The sequence below is a fragment of the Ambystoma mexicanum genome, chromosome 4q, assembly GCF_040938575.1.
Source record: "Ambystoma mexicanum isolate Mex_15411 chromosome 4q, UKY_AmexF1_1, whole genome shotgun sequence".
NCBI lineage: Eukaryota > Metazoa > Chordata > Amphibia > Caudata > Ambystomatidae > Ambystoma > Ambystoma mexicanum.
In genome coordinates this window covers 680242788-680270274 of record NC_090928.1, presented here as the reverse complement: position 1 = coordinate 680270274, position 27487 = coordinate 680242788, and the positions used below count along the sequence as shown (strand labels likewise).

Here is a 27487-nt window from a genome sequence, read left to right as displayed (position 1 = left end):
TGTATGCACCATTATGCCTCCGGGTCCATTGTGCGCACTACAAATGCAATAAAGTAAAGCAAAGCAAACTATGGAGCAGGGCCTGAGACTGGAAGAGGGGGCCCTGATACAAGCCATAGTTAACCCGGCAGAGGGAGGCTAACCTTCAAGAGGGGTCTGAGCCCGGAAGAGGGGGATCCGGGTGAAGAATCACCCAAGTGTAATCAAGTTATTCAGAACACATCAGGCCCTCGGAAGCAAGATGGATATCTACTGAAGGTCCTGATATTGCTAAGAATTCTAGAAGGATAAATACTCCTTGTTTAGTATTTTGTATGCAGCAGGTCCTCAGCGGCAAGAGACGTTTTGCAGAAAAGAGACTTAATTGCCAGAGGTCCCGGTACCTGAGAACAGAACTATAAGCTTGCGCTGACAAAAGCTTGAGTGTGTGCTGTGCTCCGGAATCCCACCTTGTCCCATGCTAAAAACGTAGGGAAGGGAGACCCCCGACTTATCATTCGTGAACACCTCTTTATTTCTCAAGAACCTTATCCCACGCTTTTCTGTATTTAGTTAGGATTGGCAATAGTTTTTATTTTTTTTATTTATTTAGTATAGGCCCTTTAATTTTTATAAGACTCCACTAGCACTGCCTTATTGTTATTTGATGGTCGCAGATTGCTCCCATCATAGATTTAGGTTTACATTAGGCGTTTTTCCAACCCATTTAGTTTAATAAACACCCTTGAACTGTGATCACTTTTCAGTCTTTACTGTTGCCACCATGGGTTCCTTACATGTGACAGTTTGATTTAGAAAGACTGCTCCATATGGTCACGGAGCGGTCTTTCGAAATAGATTTTATTTTGCATTCAAACAAAAAAAGGTAATTTTACCAGGAACGTTTTAAGCATACCATTTCCTTAAGACTTTTTTGAGGGGCTTCTCATTAAGAGAAAGTGAGGTATTGCAGCATGTTGAGACTTCATGAAGCTTTGCGTCTTCTCAGTACAGAATGTTCATTGCATATTTGTCACCAAAGAATGGCTTTATGACACTGAAGGAATGTTTTTCCTGCTGGTGTCTGAACACCAACAGTACACAAGCAGGTTTGTAGTAAGCATGTAATGTAATATGGCATTTGTATAGCGCCTATTCCCATTGGTATGGCCTCAAATCGCATATGCAGGCTTTTTAACAACTGGTATATTTTTCTGCTTTCTTGACTCAGAACAGGGGCACAGATCAGAATTAACAAGTCTATCATTCCAACTGGTCAGTTTTAGGAATTCAACAGCATTTCTGCCTACATCAAATTTTGATCTGCAATAGAATCTGCAGGGCATTTGCACCAGTAAAAACCAGGCGTGTTCAGTAAAAACCAGGCGTGTTCTATACAATTCCATGTAAATGTTGTCTGCCAGGCATGTACATAGCAGACAGTATGTATGATTCAGTTTGATAATGGTGTAAGAGGCGACTGCTTGTAGGTAAGTGCATTTGTAAGTAGTCCCCTCTCTCTATTTGTGTGGACATACAAAATAACCCCCCCAATCATTGTTAGGTGCCAGGGATTGTGTACAGTAAATGGACTGAAGAGCAAAAAAGCAGTTAATTTAGACTTCCCAAACTGCTGTGTGCCTTCTATTTCCCTTACTTTCTTAGATAAGGACATCACTGCTTTGTAAACTCAATGTTTTTTTTTTTATATTATGGTTTCACATTGGTGATCAGGCATTTTTAATTTCTGTACTCAAATTTCATACCACTCAAATCCAGAAAGTAAATCACATCTGGTTGTCACCCGCTGGTTCTATAACTCTTTTTAATCCTCCTCAAGGATCCAAGAGATCTCATAGCTTATTGGTCTGCTTGATATTTTCTGTATTTTCCAAAGTGGGCCATTCTTCTAATTTAACTGATTTCAGGGCCTCTATTTCCAGTGTACAATTCAGGTTTCTCTTCTCGTTCAGTCCCTATAATTTTGTGGGGCCTTTAATTACACATCCCAGCATGGAAATTCAAGTCCTCCTCAATACCTTGGTTGCCAGTATTTGGAACCGCGATTCCCAGCATACATTAATACAGACTTTTCTTTTTCTCAGGGACCTTAAGTTTCCCACCTTCTTGTGTTGGTTCCCTTCTTGGCGGTTCCCTCATCCTTTTGCTACCTTGGATCCTGCTTGCTCTCCTTTGTTTCCTGCACTGCCTTTTCCTTTGCTCCTCCAGTTCCGATACTTTGTGTCCCAGTCTGTCTCTACGGACTTTCCCTTTTTTCCTTCTTGTCTGCTGGTTCAACAGTGTTCAGCCCCTCTGCCTTTAGCTGGTTTTTTACTTTCTCCACCTGCTCTGGTCTCTATATTTCACCTTCTCTCAAACAGTGATCTGCTTCAGTTGCGCATCATGGCACCCTGGCTGGTTCCCGTTTGACAGTAACTCTTCTGATGGTGTCTCTTTAGCTCTGCTAATCCTCCATTCTGACATCTCTGACCCTATTTTGCTGGCAGCCTAGCCACATGCTGCAGTGAATCTACACATCTTGGATACATTAAGTACCCCCACCCATCTCCTTTTCTAGTGTTGCTTCTTTTGAATTGATCATGGCACCTGACACCAAAGAAAGTAATTGTAAAACTGACTTCTCAAACTCATTGCTCTTTGAGGAAAATGTTGACCCTTGCCACAGTACCCTTAATGGAAGGGAGTTCCAGATTTGTTAGTCTAGACTCCGGACTGAACATCCGCCTGTGTCATATTGTGCATCTCGGACTTTGTGATATTAACATGTTTGGGCCCCTCAGTGACCTATTTTGGGAGCAATGCATAATTCTGCTGATCACAAATACAGCTCCTTTCTATAGTTCTGTTTCATAATGTGCAAGGCCTTGAAATCAATTGATTCACTTGTAGGAGTCACTGGAAAGTCCTCGGGCTGGTGTGGCTTGCGTTTCTCCGGGTGTACCACAGATGTAGAATAGGAGAATTTGTATGCCAACTGAACAATCTTCTTTTTTGTAATTTTTTTTTAGACCCCAGATAGAACAGAAGTCAGTCATGGGAACTATAGCCAAAACTCTCTCTAGCAAACCCAAACTACTGAAGGCCATTCTTAAGCATCTTGTGAAATAATCCATCTTTAGTAACTTACATCTTGAGACTACATGAAGCGGTTGTGGTCAGAAAGAATTTCAGTAATTATTTCTAAGTTCTTGACTGAAGCGGAACATTGATGACGGTTGTCTGAGAAGAGGCTAGACACGTGACTGTGAGTCCAATGTATGCAATTAACAACTCTAGTTTGTTGTGAATTGTTCATTCTTCTCATTCCATGTATTTTTGGGTTAAATCTTTGTCTTAAAAAATAACATGCAGATTTACAACCCATTTATATGATTCTATTATGTGACCTAGTCACAATTATCAATTTCATGAATACCCTCTCAAATGTGTTTAACTAAAGTCCAGTTTGAAATATAATCTTACTAAAATTATAAAGTTGACTTTTGTTCTCAATTTACATGTGTATTATACTTTTTTTTTTAATTCAAAAGAATGGTACCTGACAAAGTATATTTTTGTTAAACTTTGGCAGACTAATCAGGCATTCAGATCAGACTGCTAACTTTGGCTGTCAGTTGCACTGAATTTCTTTACTTGGTTAAGTGTACCTTGTTTATTTTTCACATGCTTGTTAGGCATAATTACATGCAGCACCCTTTGGGAACACTACACACAATTAAGACTACAGGTGTAAGCACAATCTCACCTTTGGTAGAAGTCTGTACTACACAGTTTTTTGGTAGCGGGGCTGAGCAGCCAGGCTCATCTCAAGAGGGATGTGAGCAGTACAAGGTGTTACACAAAGGACGTGCAGTCACAGTGGTTCAAACAAATACGTACTCAAGGTTTCTTGGTAAACCAATATTAATTTAATGACACATTTAGTTAGAAAACATTCCACTAGTAATAAGCAGCTTAATATCACACTATACACTCCAGTACCAAATTAATAAGTTTCTGAACAAGTTAGGCTCCCCTGAAGTGGGAGCAAAAGGGCACTTCAGGGGTAAAAAGACAAAGGTTATAAGAATTAAACACACATACTTTCTCAGGCAGGGCAAATAGTTATAGTCACTACAAGAGGCAATTCAATTCAATAGGCCTGGCCCAAAGTCAGTGGATCAGTGTCTTGGATAGGATAGCACAGTTCTTGTAGTAAACGGTTAAGTCTTTGCCAATGTTCTTAGAAGTAGTTTGCACGAAAAAAAAGTGATATGTCTGATCAGGAGCGAACAAGACTCCAAAGTTGGGAAAGTTTCACAGACTTTCACCGCTGCAGAGAGGATTTCTCAACCACGTTTGCACAGTACCTTTTGTAGGAAGAAAAGCTGTAGCTGAGGCAAATGTTCCTGGCAGATCCTGCAGATCTCGCTGTTCCTGGTCCTCAGTCATTGGGACAAGAGGGAGGATGTCGTGAGGTTCCTGCACTGCATGGGGAAAGATCCACAAGCTTGGCAAAACGTCGGTTTAAGGTGCGAGTGCCTTAAAGTCCACAAACTGGTATCCATCTCACTGGCTATCCGGTTTTCAACAGCACTCTGAAGAAAATTCGACCAGTATGGAGATGGTTTCCAGGTGGCTTGCGAGTTGGTTGTTCCCACCAGCTCAAGGGAAGAAGTCGTCCTTGAAGGGGCTTCTCTGTCGAGGTAGTTTCAGGCTATTTGGACCTGCAGCAGTGCTTCACCGGGCAAACCAACGGTCCAGGAGTTGCAGCAGTAGTCTACCGTCAGCTCATCTCCGGTTCTTTCGTTCCAGTGGTCGACTCTGCCTTTTAAATATTTTCTCCCATTCATTTCAGCCTAGCTATCACTCACCCAGCAGGTTGGCTGTCCTTGCCAGACAGTCAGCCAACCAATCCCGCCAGAGTGCATGCAGGTCTCCTAGGAGACCAAGCACAGGGTGTTTCGGGCACCTCCCTCACATCCTGTCCACCCCAGACACTCGGGCGCCAGAGGGGGGGTTTCAGTACTGAAGCCCGCCAATGGCAAACTAACAAAGGGACCAAACCTGGTTTGGCGCGCATAGACAGAACTAGAAGGATCATTCCAAAAAGAAATGGCAAAAAAGTCGATCGGAACCTGTTTTTACAGAGGGGACTCAGACGCCATCTTGAAAAACATGGCTCTGGTGGATTTCAGCTACTGGAGCATTTAAACTGGTCGCGGTCGGGAAAATTATGGTAATACCACTGCCACCAGCCATTCTGAGAGGAAAGGGTAGCTTTTGAGTGCTACATGAGTTTTCTAGGCATAGGGAATACTAGGTATTCCCTCCAGCACTCTGCTGTAAGGCAGTGTGTGCTGGGTCTAGCAATTTAAAAAAGACTAGAAAGGTCAATTTAACTTTACATTCACTGGGATACAGTAGTCAGTCCCAGAGAAGGTATTTAAACCTTGGGAAGTCTGAAAGGCATCCCTGTGCCACTGCACTGAGGGTGCTGTGTGACACACAAGAACAAGATGATGCCTATGGAGTAGTCTAAAACTCCATATCCAAAGAACACAAAAGAAAATACACATCGAAATACATGAGTGGGGGGAAAAAAGGCTCACTCTTTCCAGGTAAAAATTAAAGTCCTAGAAATCCAGCAAAGTTGCTGGGGGTCTCAAAAGGTAAGGGACATTAACACATTTATGAGATTTCTCACTAACAATGCTAGTAAACTATTTTCCCATCCATGTTCTACTCTTACATGGAGCAATGACTCACTGACATTTAAATCCATGCTGGCTAAACGGCTCCATTCAATTCCAGGTTTTTCTACATCTAATATTTTGATAATGCCTATCATGCCATGTCATGACATGTCTTGCTGTATGTGGATTGATTGTGTCCCTCACTAGCTTGCTCATCCTCGTTCTACTTCCTACTTGTACAGTTCCCAGGTGTCCCACTGTGACTGTCTGCTTGAATTTGTTTCCAAGAGCCACTATAATTTTGCACCTGTGTCCCACTGCAACCTAGCCCCTCTGAGGTTTTGTTTCCTGGTTTAACACTGATTCCCCCCCCCCCCCCGGTGCCTAATGCAATAAGTGGTCAACCAAATGAATCTACGGTGGGCGTGGGGCAATGGCAAGCAAGCTATGAAGCAACACTTTAGAAGAACTGGTCATTTGGATGCCTGGGGGTGGGGGGCTATGGACGCATTATGTATAGGGTACATATTCCATTTTCATGTTCATAAATAGTCCTCCCAGATCAATCATTTGTTCCTCTCTCCCACACTGTTAAAGGAAATAACCCATGCAGAGACAGCAGTGATATCAATCTTGGATCATTCACCAGTGACAACGGACCTGGTTCATTGGGGCCAAAGAAAGGAGAGGGGAATGTGTTCATTGATGGGATACCTTCTAAGAGAATGAAGGAATACCGGGCCAAAAACACACTAGAACCTTAGATGCAGTACAAATAGGATAGCATTTGAAGGGTACTGAGAGAGAAAGGTTTAAGAGAAAGATTGGGGGGAGGAAAGTTGGGATTAAAATGATCATTGATGATTACATGGTGTTTGAAGTTTTTACAGGAGATTGAGTGAGTGTAATCACCCAATATGCTTTATTCAGTAATTGTATTTAGCATGCAAATCGTAAAGAACATTCTTTGCGAAAAAAGAACTACACATTAAGAGAACTAAAAGAATTTGAGGAATATTCAAATAGTTACAAACATTTTGAAGACCATTGCTACTTGGCCTGAGTGTAATGAATGGGCTAGCTGGATAAATCAGGCACAGTTCCTCAGTTGGATGTGTTATATATTCAGCCTGTCCCTACAAGACCATTGACCAACTTATCTATAAGAAGGAACAACTGTAGGTCCTACTTTTAAGAAGTTGCATTGATGACCTTAATGAACCTGTGGAATGGTCAGTTTTGCTGAACAGGATGAATAAGACTAACTATTTAACATGCGCTGCTGTTTTAGAGCCTCATTACTCTGAAGTTCACAAAGGGCAGTCCTTTCTACCTTCAATACGGACACCAGAAATTATCTGGCTGTCCGTGTTTTTTCTCAAACAATAAATGGCCACCTGACTTTTGGCCATGCTCTCAAAAGCCCTGTGGCTATAAAGGATAATGTTCCATAAACAAAGGGTAAGTGCTAGCCACAACTGTAGAGGAATGGTTTCCTAAACCTTTTTTAGCCCTTAATCCTTAATAGAGAACTGTTTTTGCACATCCCTTAAAAGAAAATTGAATAATTCCTCCAGAACACTATAATTCTATAACTTGTGATAAGCAAGACACAAGCTGAAATTATTTAAACTTTTTGCCATTATCTAAGGACACGGCGTGCCTCTACTGCTTTTCAAACAGACCGACCCTGAGCACATGTAGGCATAAATTGACTATGTGACGGGAAACCCTGCCCCTCATAACTTTCCATATAAAGAGTTTATTAAAAAAGTAAGCCTGAATTTCTTTTCCCCAAAATATATAAACGGGTTTCATTCCAAAAAACGTATCACTCAAAACTGTAACAAAAATGTTCTACAAGTTACGTAACAAAAAAAGATCTGAAAAGTGTAATTCCTCTATTGCTAAAGCAAAACACAGTCAACCTGGCGAAAGAATAAATTAAGTGACCGAAGAAAGAATCATAGCTTCGAACACTGCTGCTCAAGTGCCTTTAGTTTAAATGTTCTACAAATAAGTATAATGGACTCCATCCACTAAAGACAAAGCCCTCATATTTCCCATGGCGGTGCGTGAGAAGGCCAACCACTTGTGTTTTTGCTTGGAGTTCTGTGCCTAGTAGTGTTTTTCAAATTCAACCCGGAAAGAAAAAACACAGTCCCAGATCCAAAGGAGGAAAAAAGCAGGACTGGATGGCAGTGAAACTTGTGAGCTCTGTATTTTATTTAAAAATGTTTTTATTGGCATGTATAGTTTACAAACATCGCATCTCAATTTTACAGTTGCATATGTAAATAGTGGTTTTAGATTGACTTTGTTTCAGAAATACATCTCATGTAAGGCGTGCCACACCTCAAAGGATGACTAATAAATCCATTGTTTACACTGAGAAAGATGGGACATGAAAAGAATCGCTCATATGTCCAAACATGTTGGACCATAGCTCATAAAGAAAAGGCAGTTGTAAGTCAACAGTGTACGAATCGTGTGTCTCAAATAGTGTGAAAAGGCAAAAAGCTGCCTTCATTCAGATGAATTGACGACGAAGCAAAAAGATGTTTAGAAAAATGATTGATTTATGCTTTTGCATTCTGAAAACTTTATATAATTTTTAAACTAATATTTTTATTATGAATTGTAGTACATGATTGTTATAGACATGGTGCGTTTGTTTTCCAAATTGTAATTGGCAATTTGTGAAGTTTGTTGAATTAAATCTGTATGGGGTCAAAATACTGGTTCTTTTAAATTTATGAAACAAGTATTTTATTTTAACACTCTGTGAACCTCATTTACACATTAGATAGCTTAAACCAGTGGTGAGAAGTTGGACTATGGATGTTCATAGATTATAGTACTAGAACCGAAGTGTAAATAAATTGGAGCAGCAACATAAAACTATTGTAGGTTTCAGGCAACATCACAGAAAACAGGAGTTTGAATTATGAAGGTTTCCCATTAGACCGTGGAGTGTGCCTGAATAGCCAAATTAGTGGAGGTAAAAAGAGAAAAATGTGAAGGGAATTTTAAGCATTGTCCTAAAAAGAGGTTCTTTACTTTCTGTATGTTCTTGCTTTCTGTATGTTCTTGATGGTAAAACTTTCTCTAGATTTTGTTTTACTCGTGTCTCCAAATCTTGGGTTAAAAAACTGTTTGCTGGTTTTTCCATGCCGAATTGTAGTGCCTTTATGTGCATTTTATTTTAATGGCATTATTGATGTGCTCTGACAAAAAACATGTAACTATTTTAGGAAGATCATATTGGGTGAAATTCCCAGGAATCTAGCTTCAGCAGGAGCACAGCTGCATAGCCACTATGTAATTAAGATGTGGGTACGCCTTTCCCTCCTAACATATAAGCCCCTGTATAGCCTATTTCAATGTCTTTCTAAGTGTACTCTTACGTCTGTCCTTCTAATGGTATCCATATTATTGTTCCTCCTACTATAGCTACTTAGGGTACAGCGCTCCATTGTTACACAGCTAGGAATGCTCTATATTACAATAAAAAAGACCACACACCTACATACACACATAAAATGAGGTTTCGATTTTCGAGTGTCTGGCAAAGCTCTGCCTGTACAAAGTTGTATGGCAAATCCAATTGTGTTGCATTTTTTTTTTTAAATATATGCACTTTTTGTGCATAACCTTTATCTTTAAGGTGATGAAACTCTGGCGCGTCTTCTGTGATTCATTATGTTACTGTTTCAGTCTTTAATACCCTATATTGGTTTAAGAACTGACATTCATTAAAACAAATTCACAAGTCCTACTTTGTTCCTTCAATCAGATTCAAATAGTCAGAAGTGTTGCGCATCTGTCATGTAGATGTGTTTAGGAACTGCAATTTCCATACCTGTTGCAACTCTGCATAACCCACGTGATTTATGGCTTAACATTTATATTTGCTACATTTTCTATAGCGCTTTACCCCAAAGCGCTTTACCCCAAAGCGCTTTACATAAAACAAGAATACACTGGAAGCAATAAAATACAATTCGTGGGTCAAATTAACAAGAACAGTATGCAGAACAATTTGCCGAGATCATTAGGTAGAAACCGGGGTTGGGGAGAAGCAGGGGAGGAAGTAGTAAAGGGCTGTCAGGAGGGAGATTGAAGAAGGTGGGATTTTAAGGAGGAGCAGAAAGAAGAGTATGAGGAGGGAACGGATAGGGAGAGGTAAAGAGTTACAGTGAAGTGGGGCAAGGAGTTGAAAGGATCGGAAGCGAGAAGGGGCGCAAGGTGAGGGTGGGACAGAGTAGGAAGAGGTCAGCAGAACGGAGGGGGCGAGGGGGAGAGTAGAAGGAGAGGAGGGAGGAAAGGTAGGGAGAGGTAAGATCATGAAGAGATTTAAAGACAAGACAGAGGAAGTTGAATATAAGTTGAGACTGAAAGGAAAGCCAGCCAAGTGAGGAAAGCGAAGAGGAGATAGTCATAAGGAGAGAGGGAGCAGATAGTGCGGATTGCAGAATGGTAGAGGGATTTGAGGGGGGCAAGATGAGAGGCAGGGAAGCCAAAGAGAAGACCTGAACAGTAGAAGAGACGAGAAAAGATGAGAGGAAATTTTGGTGGCGTGGAAGGTGAGGGAGGATCGGATTTTGCGAATATTATAGAGATGGTAGCGATAGGCGTGGGAGGTAAGAGAGATATGGTGAGAAAAGAAGGTTGGAGCCAAAGTGGAGGCCGAGATTACGACAGAGGCAGAGATGGGGAGATGAGTAGGGGGAACGAGGATGGAAGGAGGGAGGAGGGGGGAGCAAGAGTATCGGTGAGAAGGAATAAAACTTAAGTTTTGTCAGTGTTTAGGATGAGAAAGTGGGAGGACATCCAATTTTTGATAGCAGTGAGACAGGAAGAGTGTTTGACGTGAATGTCAGGAGTGAAGGAAGAGAAGGAAGGGAAGAGCTGGGTATGACCAGCGTAGAAGTGATGAGAGGTGCCAAAGGAAGAGATGATTGGGGCAAGAAAGGAGGTGTAAAGTGAGAAGAGGAAGGGGCCAAGCACGGAACCTTGGGGCACACCAAAGTCGAGGGAGTGGGTTGGGGAGGAGCGGACACCCCAAGAGACTGCAAAGGAGCGATTCAAAAGCTAGGAGGTAAACCAGTTGTGGACCGAGCCTTTGCGACCAAATTAGGAAAGGGTTTCGAGGAGTAAGGAGTGATCAACGGTGTCAAAGGCGCAGAGAGGTCAAGGAGAATGAGAACAGAAGAGTGTTTGGAGTAGCGAGCAGTGAGAAGGGAATAAAAAACAGAGGTGAGGGTAGTTTCGGTGGAATGTTTGGGGCGAAAACCAGATTGAGTAGGGGGGGGGAGGAGGCTCATACTTTTACTACTTGAGTGTCTGGACTATTTTTTGTATTTGTTGTGGCTGGATGTCCATCCAAATTCTATAGCAGTTTATCTGTACTGATTAGTCTGTTCCCAACAATCGTGGAAGAGATTTGTAGCCAGGCGAGCTGAGTTTTTCATTGCACTCTGATCACGCAGCAAACAAGGGTTTGGGGGAGGGAGCTGCTGGTAGGGTTAGGTTGTTGGGATAAAACGTATACTGGCCTTGTCTAATAAATATTGCACATCTTTACACATGATATATATGTGCCTATTGATCATCTAATTGTTCACTTTTTTTCTAGATTGGAACAAGTACCATGGATAATCCTTTGCTTAAGTACAGTGCAAAAGAATATTTTTTCAAGGCAGCGCTGTGCCACTTTATAGTTGATGAATTGAATGCCAAGGTTGGTAATCCCATGCACGTGTAACTGGTACACAATGCTCATAATTCGTAGATATCTTGTTTAATTGTTATGATGATCTTGTTTTAGTTTAATGTGACTTTTCTATTTTAATGTTTTTTTTCAAAGATACCATGCTCCATCTTTCACTGCTGCTGTTGAGACACTGACAACTCCTGTTGCATGCATGTTCAGATCATTCAGGTTTTACGTCTTTTAAAGAAAATACCACAGCAGCGTTTCATTTTTCACTATTTTTGTCATTCCAGTAAATCTGCTTCTTTGCATTATTTTGCCATTGCACATCCTGTACCCGCCCTCTTGCCAAAATGTACAACACATACACATGTTTTTTTTATTTTACCTCCGCAAACTCCAAATACCTCTTAAAATCTCAATCACTGCTGTCTTTTATTTTTTTATTTTTTAAAATATTGATTTAAAAAGATCACATCATAACATATGAACAGAAACACAATACAAACATCATACAATCACAGCAAATCAACATTAACTAAATACATCAGAAACACCCCCCTGTCCCCCTGGAGTCACAATACAAGCAATAAAACAAATCTAATACAGTAACAGAAATTTGCCCCAGATCTTATTAAATAATGCATCTTTCTTTTCTCTCCGATACAGCACTCTCTCCATATCTGCTAAAGAATGTATGAACACAGTCCACCTCCTCTTCCCACAACACAATCAGTACCTGGCTTCTTAATTAATCACCATTTGAGTCTGGCCACTTTTACATTGGTACCTGAGCCAATTGTATGCCCAGTCCAAACCGGAGTACCTTGTTCTGTCTAAAAGTGGCGTGTGTGTGTGTCTTCTATTAAACCTTTACTCGGATCGTTTATGAAAGTGCAATTTGTCAGAAATAATGAATAATGATGAGAAATGTAAGGCTGAAAAGTCCTGTATTCATTTGTAGCACCCAGGGCAGGCTGCACAACCACAGCTGCTGCTTACGTTTCATAGTTCTATACGTGTTATGTGGTGGAGGTAGTTAAACTACAGACCCTCAAGATATTTAGTTAAAATCACAAGGAAAGGTTTAGTTACAATGGTGCAAGTTGGCTATATAGGCAGTTGTTCCTGGATACTTTTTAGCTTGTATTAATTATTGATAAAGTGTAGACGGTGTAAACAAGTACTTGCCTTTCCAGCAGAAGGCAAATGCAAAAATATGTCAAATTGATTTGTTGTTCAGAATGACAAACTAGCCGACACTGGCAGAGATACTACCTGGGCCAGTGCAAAGCTGGTGCGGTCCCCTACCTTGAGACTTTAGGATAAATGAAGATGGGGGCACAGAGGAGACCCAAGAACTAACATTTGACTCCAGAGACCAAGAAAGACTCCCATCCTTAGGCCCTCTGCCCAGTGATATGTGCTACCTAAAGTTGGTAATGGTTGGCTTCGCCAGAGACTATCTCCCAGTAAACCCAGAGCCTGCATATTCTTGCTACCCCTCGCCCAAAATTGCTCTTTCATTTCTTTTACAAATATAAGGTTAGTCCCGGTCTGATTTGGTGCAGAGTATCTCTATGGAGCACAAGTGTAGATAGGACTAGTCAAAGTCACCTGCATACTCCTAGAAAGGATATTTACTTGATTTACTTGCAGTACACGAGCAGGTCAGCAGTGGCTCTGTGAGCAGAACATCAGGTGGAGAACACCTCGACCCTGTACTCTGTCGCTGCCATGGGCCAACAGTTCAGCTTTGAAGCATTGTTGAGGGGTGGTAACAAATCTGAACTAATGTGGAGTTACATGCAGCAGGCAAGACATGAGCCTGATCCAAAAATAGCTCCTGGGTCCATTTAAGCCTTTTGAGTACATGCAGAGGGTAACAAATTGATTAACTAAACACACAGGCCATCAGAGATTGAGTAGGCCCTTTACAAGGCAGAATCAATGCATAGCCTTGTTTGGGAAACAGGATCTCTGGATTTGTATGAAAGGCTGAAGGAAACCACACCTGGTATGGCCATAATGAGGAAACTGCAGAACAAGAGCATGAACGATCCAGGATAGTTGAGGGTGTAAACCTAGCTCAGATCCCCGAAAGAGCTGGGAAAGCTGTGAGGTGTGAGCCGAGAGCTAGGCAAACTGTTAAAGTTGAAAGTCTGGAGAGTGCCAAGTACAGCCTGGAGAGGTGACAAGGCTTTCTAACCAGGTACGGAGACTGAGGGTTCAGAGATGCCTGTGAGAAGCATCCCTTGCAAATCGGGGCATGTTCCTGAGACAGTATCAGAGCAGGGTGCTGTGTCCCTATGGGGCATAATAAGCTGGGCACTATAGCTCTGAAAGAGACCGGAAATGCGCTGGGTGCTAAATCCCTGACATAGTATTTGAGAGGGGGAGAAGTGTCCTGTGCCCTGTATCCATTGTTTTGTTTTGAAACGAGAACTAGAGGAAGACGAGTATTCCCACCAAACCGTTAAACACTACTTCTCTATAGTGTATCCCATCCTTACACATTTGGCTCAGTATGTTTAGAGAGGAAATGCCCTTTCGTTTCATAGAGAAAACCTTTAGGCGTTCATGTCATTACCCATCCTGACCCGGATGAAGTTATTTTTAAAACTATATAATTAGCTATTTGTTGTGTAGCTCCGAGTAAAATTTTCATCAGACCGCCAGGTACTGTAAAATCATGCTACGTCCCTAAGGCACCATGCCCCTTAGGTACTTCCTGAGGTACCAGGCAGGCAATTCCATGCCTCCTAGGAATCGAAAGGAGCCTCCAACTGTCTGTCAGCGAGTCTAGTGCTTGAAGCACCACCCCTTCTCACTTTTACCTCCAGATCCGATTGTCTTGCAAGCGAGCTGCATCTTCTGAATACTGCAGCCCCTCTCACTTTCACCTCCAATCTGCTCTGCCCCTCTGCTCGCATGGATGAGCCTTGCAGTGTTAGTTGAGGGATGATGAAGCCTAATCAGGTCTCCATTCACAAGAGGACTGAAGATAGCCTGGGGCACAAGCAGAGAGACTCTGGCCATTTTCACACTCTTCCTCTAAGCATAACAAAGGCTACTCTGTGTATATACAACTTTGGACACTAACCATGTTTATTCTGATTTTTGCCCACAATGTTAGGGTCAGCTTAGTCCCCATTGCCATATCTGGCTCCAGTTGTTTTTGTTCTAAAAGGTGTATTGATATGAAGTTAATGTTGATGGGTACTCTGAAGAACTTAGTCTGATGACCTGCATATTTGAAATTCCATGTTTAAAAGTCACTTGTATAGGTTGTTTTTGCTGGTGCTACGTTGATTTAGAGATGATTATTTTGCACGCCTGAACCCCAGTAAACCATCAGATTAGGTAAGGCTGGAATAGCTGTGTGTGTATTTTGTGTGTGCAGTCCTAAATACAATCAGTGAATAGCATGACTTCTTCTGTCTAGCCCTCAAATGCTTGCTCAGATTAGCGATCACCAGAGACTTTAGCACCAGATTAAAGAGTAGAGCAAAAAGTGGGTAACATTGCGTTGTCCCACTGCCAAGCAACAGAAGGTAGAATTTCCAAACATTGATTCATACTGGAGCTATTGAACCATGGTACAACACCTTTTATGCTGCACAGGTCCTAACATAACATTTTTCGTATCCCAAGTATAGCTACTCCCCTTGTGCAGAGTTAAAAGCCTTATTGGCATCCAAGCTCTTAATACCTGCCAACTTAATAATGGTGGTTTGAAGGCAATTCAGTAACAATGTCTGTGAACCAGTGCTACCTGTGGACAAAAGGTTGAAGCACTAGTTGGGAATTTGCACATGCTTGGGTGGGAGACGAGGGAGGCAAAGATACCAGTTAAACTATAAAATCAGCCATACAAATATGACTGGTCGTTTACTTTTCCTTTATGTAGGAGTTGTGAAGCACTGAGTGACCAAGTGAATCTATTGTGGCAGTCTAAATCAGGGCAAACCATCTTGATGTTCGATTTACATTTCTGTGTGTGCGCCCAGGCACTATACCTGGCTAAGCACATTTCATGAAGAGGCTGTGTTGTAGCCCCTTTGAGGAAGGCTAGGTGATTTAGCCCCCCTATTTAAAGGGAAGTGGTTGCATAGGTTATGCCTCTGACATGAAAACCAGATGATCTGAAGCTAAATTTCAATAGTGCTTGATCGTCCAAGCACAGTGAGCTGGAGGAAACGGGTCTACAAAAACCTTCTCCATATGGAGCACTTGGTCTTGTTTCCAGCCACAGGAAACTCTTACAGTAGCTTTTTGGGCTGGCTTTAATTAACGGATTAAGCCACTTAAAAGGCTGGGCTAAAGTAATCAAACGCAGAATGAGTAGAGGCCCTCAGAAGCATCTGCTTTGGAACATTGTTTAGTTTGTATGATTAAAAGCTGACCCCCCCCCCCCTCTCCCACTGCAGCTACAAATGGCACTTTCATGCAGAAGTTGAAATTATCATGGGTGACCTCCTATTTCCCATACATTTAGTTGTACTTTTTGAAGCACTTTAGTACTGCATAAGGTCAATTGAACAATGGCCCCCACCCCGCTCCTGCTGCCAACAGACCAACACGCAGCGCTTACTGCAATCGCCTGATTGTTCCCAGGTTCAAGCATTCCAAAGCCAGAGGCTCCAGCTTTCCCATATCTGCCGCCACACTCGAACTGACGTCCTCCTGCCCTGAGGGCAGAGCTATCTTAAAATGTGTTCCGGAAATAACTAAAAACTCACCTGTTTAATGAACATTCCTCACTGTTCGTTACCTGCCTGTAACTAACGCCTAAACGCCCTAGAGTTTTTTGTGCACTCCTATAAATCAATAAATATATGCATTGTAAAAGAATAGGGGAGATTGGGGGTACCAGGAAGGCCCCTTTGAGAGAGGCTAGAACAGAGGATTTTCTGTCATCCTTGGAAGGGGCGATGGCACAATCTTATTGAAACTAGCCTGCTTAATGATTAGAACTCATGTGGGAGACCTATATAGAGGTGCTGTCTCAGTAATCCAGTACCTATTAACATGGAATAAATACTTTTCTGGGTAGATAACTCTTGGCAAAGCCCTGGCCGATTTTGTGTTGTTTTTTTTTTTTGTTCATTGATAATTTTAACACTGTAGACATTTCAGGCTACTACATGTATTCCTTTTTGAAGATACCTTGAATAGTTAGAACCAGCTCATGAACCACAATGGCTTTACATGAGCATGACGGCTTCCTAGTGCAGTTCAGGTATTGTTTCTGACTTGCTCAAATTAAATGTGTATGTTGAATCACCCTGACTGAAAAAGGTTATGTATGTAACGTATGTTCTTCTATCTTTACAGACATTGCCCATGAAATGTTATGGGCCCGCAAACCTCAGGGTAGTGCCTCACAGCCCGTGATCTATTCTGGTGGCGGTACTTTTTGTCAGCCCCAATTTGTCTTGTGGTGCATCTATGCATTTCTCTCATTTTCCAAGTGCAGGAAATCATGTTAGGATCATGTTTATACAGTTGTGGTGATAGAGCACCTGTCCCCAAGAAACAGATAAATAAACACCTCAAATGGGCAACCCAATACCATCTGACAAATAAGATCATATCACTCCTCGTCCTCCGTGACCGATTTCAATCTGCAGCACACAAACATTACCTTTTTGTTAATGTGTTTTTGTCACTGTGCAGTTTTTATTTTGCATTTAATTTAATAAGAAACCGGAAATCTGGGTTTGCAATTACCCAGATTCTTGTTATTTTATGTCGCATTTGAAAATTGCTTCTTCGTTACAGCTTGCTGTTGAAAAATATGAAGAAATGTTCCCTGCTTTTTCAGATTCACGAGAATGTAAACTTCTGAAGGTAAGCACAATTGGTTTAAAATGTATTCACACTTGGACCGAGTCACCCTTTTGAAAGTCATACAGATCTTCTTATATGCTGCCATCCTGTATTAGACATTCATGAGTGTGTGGCTGTTATAAGTAAACAGAATAGGTTGGTTCCCAGCTACTCATTGCTATACCTTGCCCAAATTAAACCAATTTTCTGTAACCCATCGTACCGATCACTACACTGAGAGTTGCACAAAAGTTCTTTTATCCCACACTGACCTAGTCGGGCAACTCGTTCCGATTTCCATATGCTAATATTAGACTTGATCGCATTTCCGATCATATGTCACTGTGCAGGTTTATTTATTTTTGCATTTGTAGCAGCGCGCTGAACCCTCAGGTATCTAGTTGCTAGTTACATTAAGGAAAGGAGATGGGGTGTACAGATGAAGGTAAACGGGGAAAGTAGGAAGCGTGTGTTCAGGATGTTCAGCAGTAATCTAGTGTCTTGGCTCTGAGGAGCTTAGGCGAAAAGCCAGGTTTTCAAGTTTCTCCTAAAGCTCCAATAGGAGGGTTCATTCTCAAGAACAAGGGGAGATTGTTCCACAGCTTGGCGGCGACGACATGGAAGCTGGAGTCTCCTGCAGATTGACGATTGAAGCTGGGCACTTTGAGCAAGTGGACATGTGAGGATCTTAGTGGGCGGGAGGGGGTGTATTTTTACATGCACTGAGAAAGGTAGGCAGGTGCAGTTTCGGAGAGGCACTTGTAAATGATGGAGAGGATCTTGAAGTTGGGTGTTTTTGTTAAGTCTGAGGGCAGCTCAGAGGGCATTGTTTTGGATGATTTATAACCTTTTCAGGTTGCGTTCCGAAGTACCAGCAAAGAGGGCGTTGCAGTAGTCCAACTTGGCCACAGTGATGTCTCTGGCAATTGTGAGCTGATTGGGTATGGAGAGGAGAGGCTTACTGACATTGATCAGTTTGGCTGTGTAAACGGCAGCAGAGGAGATGGCGTTAACTTGATGCGAGAGGTCGCCTGAGGCATCCAGATAGACACCCAGAGTTTTGACAGCAGGTGAGAACGGGGAATAGGCTGCCATCGATGTTGAAGGAATTGTAGGCCAGATCCAAGTTGCGGAGAGTGGCGGGGGAGCCAACCATAAGAATCTTGGTTTTAGCGTCATTTACGCATAGTGTTGGGATGGAAATGAGTATATCCCACCCCCCTAGGCGCTTCAAGGTGAGGCGAAACACCTATGAAATAGTATAGTGTATAAGGAGGGAGAGAACCGCACTATGAAACTCAGTGAGGAGGTAACCAAGCGCGAACAGCCGATGCATAACATTAGGAGACACAGAAATAACACAATTTTGTAGTTATGACGGAAGCACAGGCTTGCATGACTGCGCTCCACCAGTCGAGCTCCATGGAAGGATTTGACTATGCCCAAAATCATTATGGCAGAATGAATCTGTGCCACCAGTTCTCACTGACGTTCACTTCCCCCTGTCTCTTCACTGTTGCAAACATTTCATATCTTTTGAAGGAATGCGCCCTGCAAGGGCGTGAGACAACACCAGGCTCCGTGCAGTGCCCATTAATTCCAACCAAGCTACCAGCAGGCCCCTAACACCCAAGCCAGCCCAGAGCCCACACCACTGACCCAGCCCCCACATCCCTGAATTCCATGATAAGTCAGGAAACCCCCCCACACCCAGCATAAACCAAACGACCATAAAAGATCTAAACATGCGCGACTGTTTCACTCCTCGGCATAAAATACATCCTTTGTAACATGAGGTACAGGGAGGGATAAATTATAGATCAAAACCAGGGTGGAGACCTTGGGTGCGAGAAGAGCGCTATCGATGAATCCCAGAATGTGTGGGTCAGTATAACTGTATTTCTTCCACCCTTCCACCAGGCACTGATTCCCCACACTACCCAGGTGACTGCCACAGTGATGTAGTAGTAGGCTTAATATGCTATCTTGGTATGCTAGCTTGGATTTCACAATGCATCTCATGAGCGACCTGACCTTCACTGCACGACGAGATGAGCCCAAGGAACCAACCAATTGTAGCCTGGCATCCCATATGGAGCAGGATAATATATACCGTCCACCCAATGAACTGTGTGAGTTTAGACCTGATAATTGATGTCACCTATAACACTGGCCCCTCATAAGGCACTGACATGTATTCTGAAGGCAGAACCTTCTCGAGCAGCAGAGTCCTTTGCTGATATTTTGTATTCTGTAGAATTAAAACCTTGTTATCCTTGCAAGCCAACTCCTGGCTTATTTCCCTAGAGGGTTGAATTCACTTTGGAGTGTACGTAAACGGGGACTTTCCTTCAATAGCATGTGTTTTGCCATCCAGTTTTGGATGATGTTGTAGACTGGTTGATGGTAGCAGCGTCTTGGTGGTAAGAGCCTGCGAGGGAGAGGAGAATTTGGGTGTCATCTGCATAGTTCGTGTAGGAGATGCTGAGGACATCCAGGCAATCAAAGAGGGGTTTTGTATAGATGTTATACAGAGTCGGGGAAAGGCAAGAACCTTGGTGGACGCCACAGGTAACTGGCGTGGGTGAGGAAGGATGATCGTCAATGAAGACCCGAGAGGATCTGTCAGCTAGGAAGGATTTGATCCAGTCAGTGGCTGCAGGAGGTAAGTGTGCTCTGGTGGTGAGGTGATCGCAGAGAAATTGATGGTTGACGAGATCAAACGCAGCTGAGAGATCCAGCACGAGGAGCAAGGCCGGTTTACCCGTGTCTTTGTGTCATGTACCGGCGTGTAAGCAGTGTCAAGAAACGGATGCATAGCCCTTTAAGAACACTACAACCAGGGGCTTGGAAGTTGGCATGGCAACTCTGGCGTCCTCTCAGCGTTTCCCACGGTCGACGCTGGAAGCCGCGGAACGCTGTCATGTGACCTCACCTTTATAGTCTCCGCCTACACTCCAGATCGGTGCTTCTGATTGAGAATTGGTGGCGCCTCGTATCTTGTACCTTGTATCCAGCTTTCCTTATCATCCCGGTTCTGTCCCTTTCCCTTCCCCTTCCCTCCAGCATTTCTGATTACCTCGTTGCCTCGACCCGGACCGTTTACCTGGCTTTGGATTTTGGACTGCCTTGTTCTTGTTTGCTGCCCGCATCATTCTTCGACCTCGGACCGCTCACGGATTTCCTAGCCTTCGCCCATTGGTTTTGGTTGCTCTTCGGTTATCTTCTGGATCATCAATCATCTGGACTGCATCTGGGTATTTTGAGGAACTTTGGAACTTTTCTTGAACTTTGGATTGTTGACCTTGGAACTCTTGAACTTTTGGATTATTGAACTTGGAACTCATGAACTTCCAACCTGGGGTTTCCTTGTGACGCACACTATCTAGTGTGTATTAGGCGTCCTCGTGCCGGCGGGATAGGTGGTTGAGCTTTGCTGGTATTCTGCATTGTGGACTTCTGAGTTCTTCTCTTCCTGGTTCCATCTGGTTCTCCCCGGAGTAACGGTAAGCCTAGGGGTTGTTATCAGAATTGGGATCAACGTATTGCATTCTTTCTGTTGTGTTCGGGTTTGGTCAGAAGGGCGGTTGTTATATTATCTGTATCGTGTTAACTCCTCACTTACAGATCCAACGCCTGTCCTCGGCTACTCGTACCACCCTGACTTCTACATTACAACTCCTGCGTCCTCTGGGTCTCATCAGGTATCCGTTCTTTCCTCTGATTGATCGCTCTGGCTGTCCGTTCCTGGGGCCAGAGGGTTCCATCGGGAGGAAGAACTCTTCGGCTACACGACGTGGGCAACTGGATTCTGACACTTTGTAGTTTAGTTGATTTTTCAGATCAAGCAGGGCAGTTTCTGTGCCATGCCCGGTAGCCTGATTGACTGGTGCAGGGGATGTGTCGAAGTTTCTGGCATTGCACATAACAAACACTGGCATGGACGGTTTAAGTTACTTCCCTATAACTATTGTTCTCCAGCATGGGTCTGGCATGGATTCACATGCTTGTGAATATTCTCTGTTGTCCGGCTGGGAATCCTTGGTAAAAGAAAACAATTTCACTTTCGCTTTAAAACTGTATTTCTCCTCTAAACCAATCCCTGTCCTCTGGGTCATACTGCCCCATCCAATGACGGTCCTCTCCCTAAGCCCCGCCTCTGGCAGCCATTTTCAGATTTGATAAGCACGTAAAGTGGCTGTATGACCAAGAAGAGCCGCAGAGGGATAGGAGAAAGGGTTTGCATGTGAATCCATGCCAGACCCATGCTGGAGAACAACAGTTACAGGTAAGTAACTTGTTCCTTCTCCAGCATGGGGTCTGGCATGGATTCACATGCTCCTGAATAACCAATACACAGCAGTTCACATTACACAACCACGGGCGGTGGCAAGGTTCAACAGAAGCAATTAACACTTACCCCTGGAACAGACGCACCTCAAGCAAACAGGTTGCGAAGCACTGCTTAGCCGACTCTGGACTCCTCTCTGGAATCCCTGTCGACGCAGTAAAACTTTGTGAAGGTATGCGTGGACCTCCACATTGAAGCCCAGCAGATGACAAGCAAGGGCACACCAGAAAGGAATGCCGTCGTCATAGGGATCACCCTGGTTGAGTGGGTTCTCGGACAGCCCAGTAGCAGCCGGTTCGCCAGCCGATGACGTTGCATGATGCAGCCAGAGAGCCATCTTGGTATGGTATGGTATGGTAATGTTTATTTATATAGCGCCTATACACAGGCAAGTGTTTCAAAGCGCTCAAGGAGGGAGGGAACACGGGGGGAAAAACAAGTGTCTCTCAGAGCCTTTGAATTTCTGAGACAATCATGTTCTGCACAGGCAGTTGAAGTGAATATAAAACATTTAACAGTTTAGATACAGCAAATAGGCCTGCCAGCGATTCTGTGGTTTTTCCAAGTGCACATTAAGGGGTGAAGACAAGGGTGAACAGACAGACGATCTTCAGGCAGGGATGTATACAGAACGTGCAAGTGCGGGAGGGCAGGGGACCAAGTGCATCAGTAGAGATTGGAGAAGTGCGGGGAGAGAAGCTCTCAGGTTTTTTTTATTACGAGTGCAGTGTGGTGTAGGGTCTTGCGGCAAGTGCACAGGGACTGGAAGGGGTGCTGGGACCTGTGAGACTGAGGTACACCAGGTGGCCACACAAGCTGTGTGGAAGGAGGGAGAGAAGGAAGAGCAGAGAGCTAGGTTAGCAGGGTAGGGTGAAAGAGAATGAAGAGGAGAAGAGGAAGGTCTTGAGGATTTTGCGAAACTTGAGAATTTCAGGCTCAAGATGGAGGGTGGCAGGGAGGCTGTTCCATAGGGAGGCACCTGCTGAGGAAAGGGTTCTCCCTCCAAATCTCTTCTTGGAGAACCGGCTCACTCGCAGAAGGTTGGAGGTAGATGAGCGGAGGGCTCGAGAGGGACAGTATTTAAGAAGGCAGCTTTGAAGGTAAGTCAGTCCCAGGCCCCAGAAAGCCTTGTGGACAATGCAGAGGGTCTTAAATTTGATCCTTGCAGCGATGGGGAGCCAATTAAGGGATTTCAGCGCCGAAGAGATGCAGTGCCTGGGCTTCAGGCCAAGGGTAAGTCTTGCGGTTCTGTTCTGGATGAGTTGCAGAGGGCGTAGAGCGGAAGCAGTGCGGTTGAGGAAGAGGCTGTTGCAGTAATCCAGCCTGGTGAGAACTAGGGCTCTGGAGACAGTGAGCCGCGGAGGGAAAGTGAGAAAGGGTAGAATGCCTCTAAGGAGGTGTAGTTGATAGTTGGACTTTTTGAAATGTCAGAAATGTGAGAGGAGAAGGAGAGAGTGGAGTCAAAGATGACCCCAAGTTTTTTGGCCTCACAGGTGGGGGTAGGCGCAGGGCCAATGGAGGCCGGCCAGACTGAGAGGGGGAAAGTGGGAGCAGGTGTCCCAATGCGAACAATCTCAGTTTTACTGGCATTGAGAGAAAGGTCGTTTGCAGCACACCATGACTGAATAGCGGACAGTCAGGTATGAGTGAGGAGGAGGAGGTAGCCTGAAAGATAGCTGTGCGTCGTCTGCATAACACCGGAAATTGGAGGTAAGTTGCAATCGCACGTGCCAGGGCAGCCATAGACGTTGAAGAACCGGGGTGATAGTTTAGAACACTGGGGAACGCTGCAGGTTGCGAGGGTGATAGTCGAAAGAAAGGCACCAAGTTCGACCAGGGACGGGCGGTCAGAGAGAAGAGATTAACCAAGCCAGAGCCTGACCTGTGATTCCCAAGGTGTCACGAAGCCGTGAGATCAGGATGTTGTGGTTAACCATGTCAAAGGCGGAGGAGAGATCAAGGAGAATGAGGAAAGAGGGAGCGTTAGTGTCAAGATTTGAGAGCAGGTCTTCACTGGTGTTCTGAATAGCTGTTTCTGTGCCTCTGGATGCTCTAAAGCCAGACCGATCGTCATGGAAACAACCTGATTGATTCCGTGTAGAGGTTTAGCTGAACAATCTTGAGGTGGTAGCCTTGGACAAGGCCTTCCCATGGTTCACGGGTCCAAAGTTCACAAACCATTGTGAAGTCTTCCGAAAACTTTGTGCGTGCCGCGTAGAACTTCAAGGCACGAGCAACGTTGAGCAAACGCAAGGCCCTCTTCGCCGGCGGCAAAGGTTTCGGGAAGAAAACAGGCAAAATCAAAGACTTGTTGAGATGGAATTCTGACAGAACCTTCAGCATGAAAGTGGGGTGTGTACGCAGTACCAACCTTGATTCGTGGAAAGTCAGATATGGCAGCTTGCAGGATAGGGCCTGGATCTCGCCCACACATCTGGCTGAGGTGATGGCCATCAGGAATGCCGTCTTCCACGAGAGAAACATGAGTGGGGCCCGATGCATAGTTTCGTAAAGGCGCCCCCATGAGCCTTGTCAGGACCATGTTGAGTTCCCATGCCGGGGCAGGTGCCTTCACGAGAGGAAAAGATCGAAAAAGCCCCTTGAACTCATTGAAGAGTCTGTGGGACCACAGCAAAGCAAGGAACTCCCCAGGGATCTGGTGTAGCATGAGATGACGGCCAGGTGTACCTTGATGGATGTGAGAGTCAGCCCAGCTTTTGCCAAGGACAGCAAGTATGGAAGAATCTGTGGAGCTGTGACCCTCAGAGGGGTAATCTTCTGTGACCGGCACCATGTAGCAAAACGCTTCCACTTATGGCCGTAGCACTTTAGTCGATTATGCCCTGGCTTTGGCGAGGACCTCCTTGCAGTCCGCTGGCAACTCATAACTTCCTAACTCTAAGGCTGCATGAGCCATGCCTTCAGGTTCAGGCATCCTGGGTCGTGATGAGGGATTGCGCCTCCTTCCATTACTAGCCGATCCAGAAGTACCGGCAACTTGACGGAGGTGACACTGACCGGCTAAGCAGGTCTATATATCAAATCTGCCTCAGCCACGCCGGGGCGATGAGTATAATCTTACACTGACACTGTCTTAGTTTGTTGATCGCATGTAGCAGGAGAGGAAACTGGTGAAAGGCGTGCAGAAACAGACCTTCCCACGGGAAGGAGAATGCGTCCCCCATGCTCCTCGGTTGGTGGAACCTGCTGGCAAACCTCTGGCATTTTAAGTTCATTGTCGTGGCAAAAAGATTGATCGGAGGTCTGCCCCATTTGACAAACAGGCGGTCCACCTGATCCTGACTAAGTTCCCACTCATGGCTGAGCCGCAGCTCCCTGCTGAGGGAGTCGACAATGGTGTTCTTGACCATCCCCTGTCCGAAAGCCCAATGCCGCAAGTCCTGAGCTTCTTTGGAGGGCACAGGGGATCGTGGACCCCCTTGCTTCCTGATGTAGAACATGGTGGTGGTGTTGTCCGTGAAGATCCTCCCCACCTTGCCTCTCAGACGGTAGGAAAGACTTGAGGGCCCAGAACACTGCGCGGAGCTCCAGGGTGTTGATGTGCAGATCATTCTCCTCCAGAAGCCACAGCCCTCTGGTGTGTAGACGTCCGGTGTGAGCTCCCAAGCCTACCAGGGAGGCGTCTGTGTTGAGTCTCCTGGTATGGCAGGGTTTGAAATCCCATCCCCTGGGTGATGTGAAAGCGTACCCCCCACCACTCTATCACCCGTCGGAACTCCTCGCAGGGATGTCATTTCACCGAAATGCCTGGGGTAGTGGAAGTGACATCATGTGACCATTGACCTCTGATGACATCACAGGAAGTGATATCATTTGACCACACCATAAAGTGACATTACGGGAAGCGATGGAACACAACCTTTCACCCCTTGACAAAACAGGACGTGGCTTCACATAGCATTGTTTTACTACACTACAAAAAATATGGTTATGATATGCATTTCATATAAGAATGTATCTCCATATGTATTGTTGATATCAGTGTGTATAGGCCGATATTATCAAATTACTGTGAATGCAAGCAGACGTCCAAGACCAAATGATAATGTGTTATGAGATAGAACTTACACACTTTATATAGTACAAATATACAACCTGCCGATCACACACACATCACTGCAGCGAGCACTCAATCCACTCAGCTATCTTACCAGCTATAGCTATCTTACTGGCTATAGTCAAATTAGCAATTGCATGTCTGAATGTTCTATAAGTCAGAAAGCAAATTACACTCTGTAGTGGATACCATTAAACTGGTAACCGATTTAACAGCAGGATAGTTCCGCTGCCGGTCTGGTGCAAAGTTGGCCACATGTCCAACCTGCATGGATCTACTTTTCAGTCTTCAGAGGTTGGCCTCACACGGCATACCGTAATCTGGGCACTCGTTACCTCATACATGCAAACGCACATCCTGAACAACATGCCATGGAGATGGGAAAGATCGACACATTACAACAATGCATGCATTGTCACACAATTAAATCAAGGGCCACTTTACATGCTATGGTCAAGCATTTCTACACTGTACACAAGCTTGTAGGCACAAGAATTTTGTCAAGTGACCGAGGACACGCCGATGGAATGTTTTGTGATGTGTCACGCTCACCTGATTCCCACGGAGGCGCAGGTCTGCCTTCGAGTGCTGATGCTTCTTCAATGGTGAAGCGCAGGACTCTGAGGATGGACAGGTAGAGCCCCTCTACTCTGGCTTCTCTGGCTCGCAGGAATATTCCCCTGTGCGTTAAAAGGGAGTATTACCTACTGACGGAATAATGCTCAAGCCTCCCACTCCCTCCCAACCCTCCACGATACCCTTCTACGATTTCCAGTGAAGTCTCACCTTAGGGTCTGGAAGGATGAGTTCTCCATCCTGCTTCTGATGCAGGGGCGCGTTGAAACCCAGTTACTTCACTGGATTGAGGTTTGATGGGAGTTCAAATAAGCTTGACTATTCAGGTAAGGCGCTGTAAGAATTCTGTAGCAAGTTCAAAAGTTCAAGCTTAATAATAATGTTCATTGTCTTATTGCAGCAAGCGCTAACGCTTATGTCTTTTTCCCCTTAGGGGCCGGGGTTCGGAATGCCGGCGATATGGCGCGACCCGAAGTGAAACGTGCAGTTCCAGTAAATGACAGGTAAGTTCTGGATGAGCGTTCGGGTAATGTCTTTGCATTCGCTCATTCAATGTCTGTCTTTTTTCCCCATAGGGGCTGGGGTCCGGAATGCCAGGAAGCGGCAGGACCCGATGAAATGGGAATAACCCAACAGGTAAGTCTTAGAAGGAAACTGAGCTTTTCCTATTCCCTTCCTTCTCTCACCTTGTGTTCTTGTCTTTTTCTCTCTAGGCTCTGGGAAGTGGCTGCGGATCCGGATGATCGCTGCTGAAGATGGAGGTGCCCAGGAAAGGTGAGTGAAATGCAGCGCTGCAGCGATCGAAGCGAAATGCTTTTAAAAATTATGTCTTCTCTTTCAGGATCGTCGGTGTGATGTCTCCGTGATGCAGCTTTAGCAGGTAAGGTCTTCTTTCTCTTACCAATTCTCTCTTATCTCCCTTTGCAGGTGACCCAGGATGTTGACAGGCGTGGCTGAAGTCCAGATGCAGGAGCTGACACGGCGAGCGTCCAGCCGCGAGGAGCAGAACAACGCGAAGCGTGAGTTGCTGATCGGGCGTGGTTTAAATAGCTTTGGAAGAAGTTCCAGGTATGTATCCTTCCACCAATCAGGTATGTATCCTTCCCCGACCACACCCAGGTGGAAAGTAGTCCCACAGGTAAAGTAGTTCCATTCAGGCCTCAAGAGGGCCTGGATGTAGCAGCATGGTTTGCATCAGGTAAGTGCACATTAAAACACTTGAAAACATGTCTAGCTTTATGAGCCTGGCGCCTAAGGCT

The 27487-nt window shown here is 44.5% G+C and overlaps 1 protein-coding gene across 1 annotated transcript in view; it reads left to right on the top strand.

The window, feature by feature from the left end:
- The window catches only part of NAPB (NSF attachment protein beta), a 411568-nt gene that overhangs the window by 308862 nt on the left and 75219 nt on the right, over positions 1-27487 (top strand). The window contains exons 8-9 of the mRNA XM_069608266.1: positions 11314-11418; positions 17176-17244. Of these exons, the coding sequence (XP_069464367.1) occupies positions 11314-11418; positions 17176-17244 (174 nt within the window). The remainder of the gene's footprint in view (positions 1-11313; positions 11419-17175; positions 17245-27487) is intronic.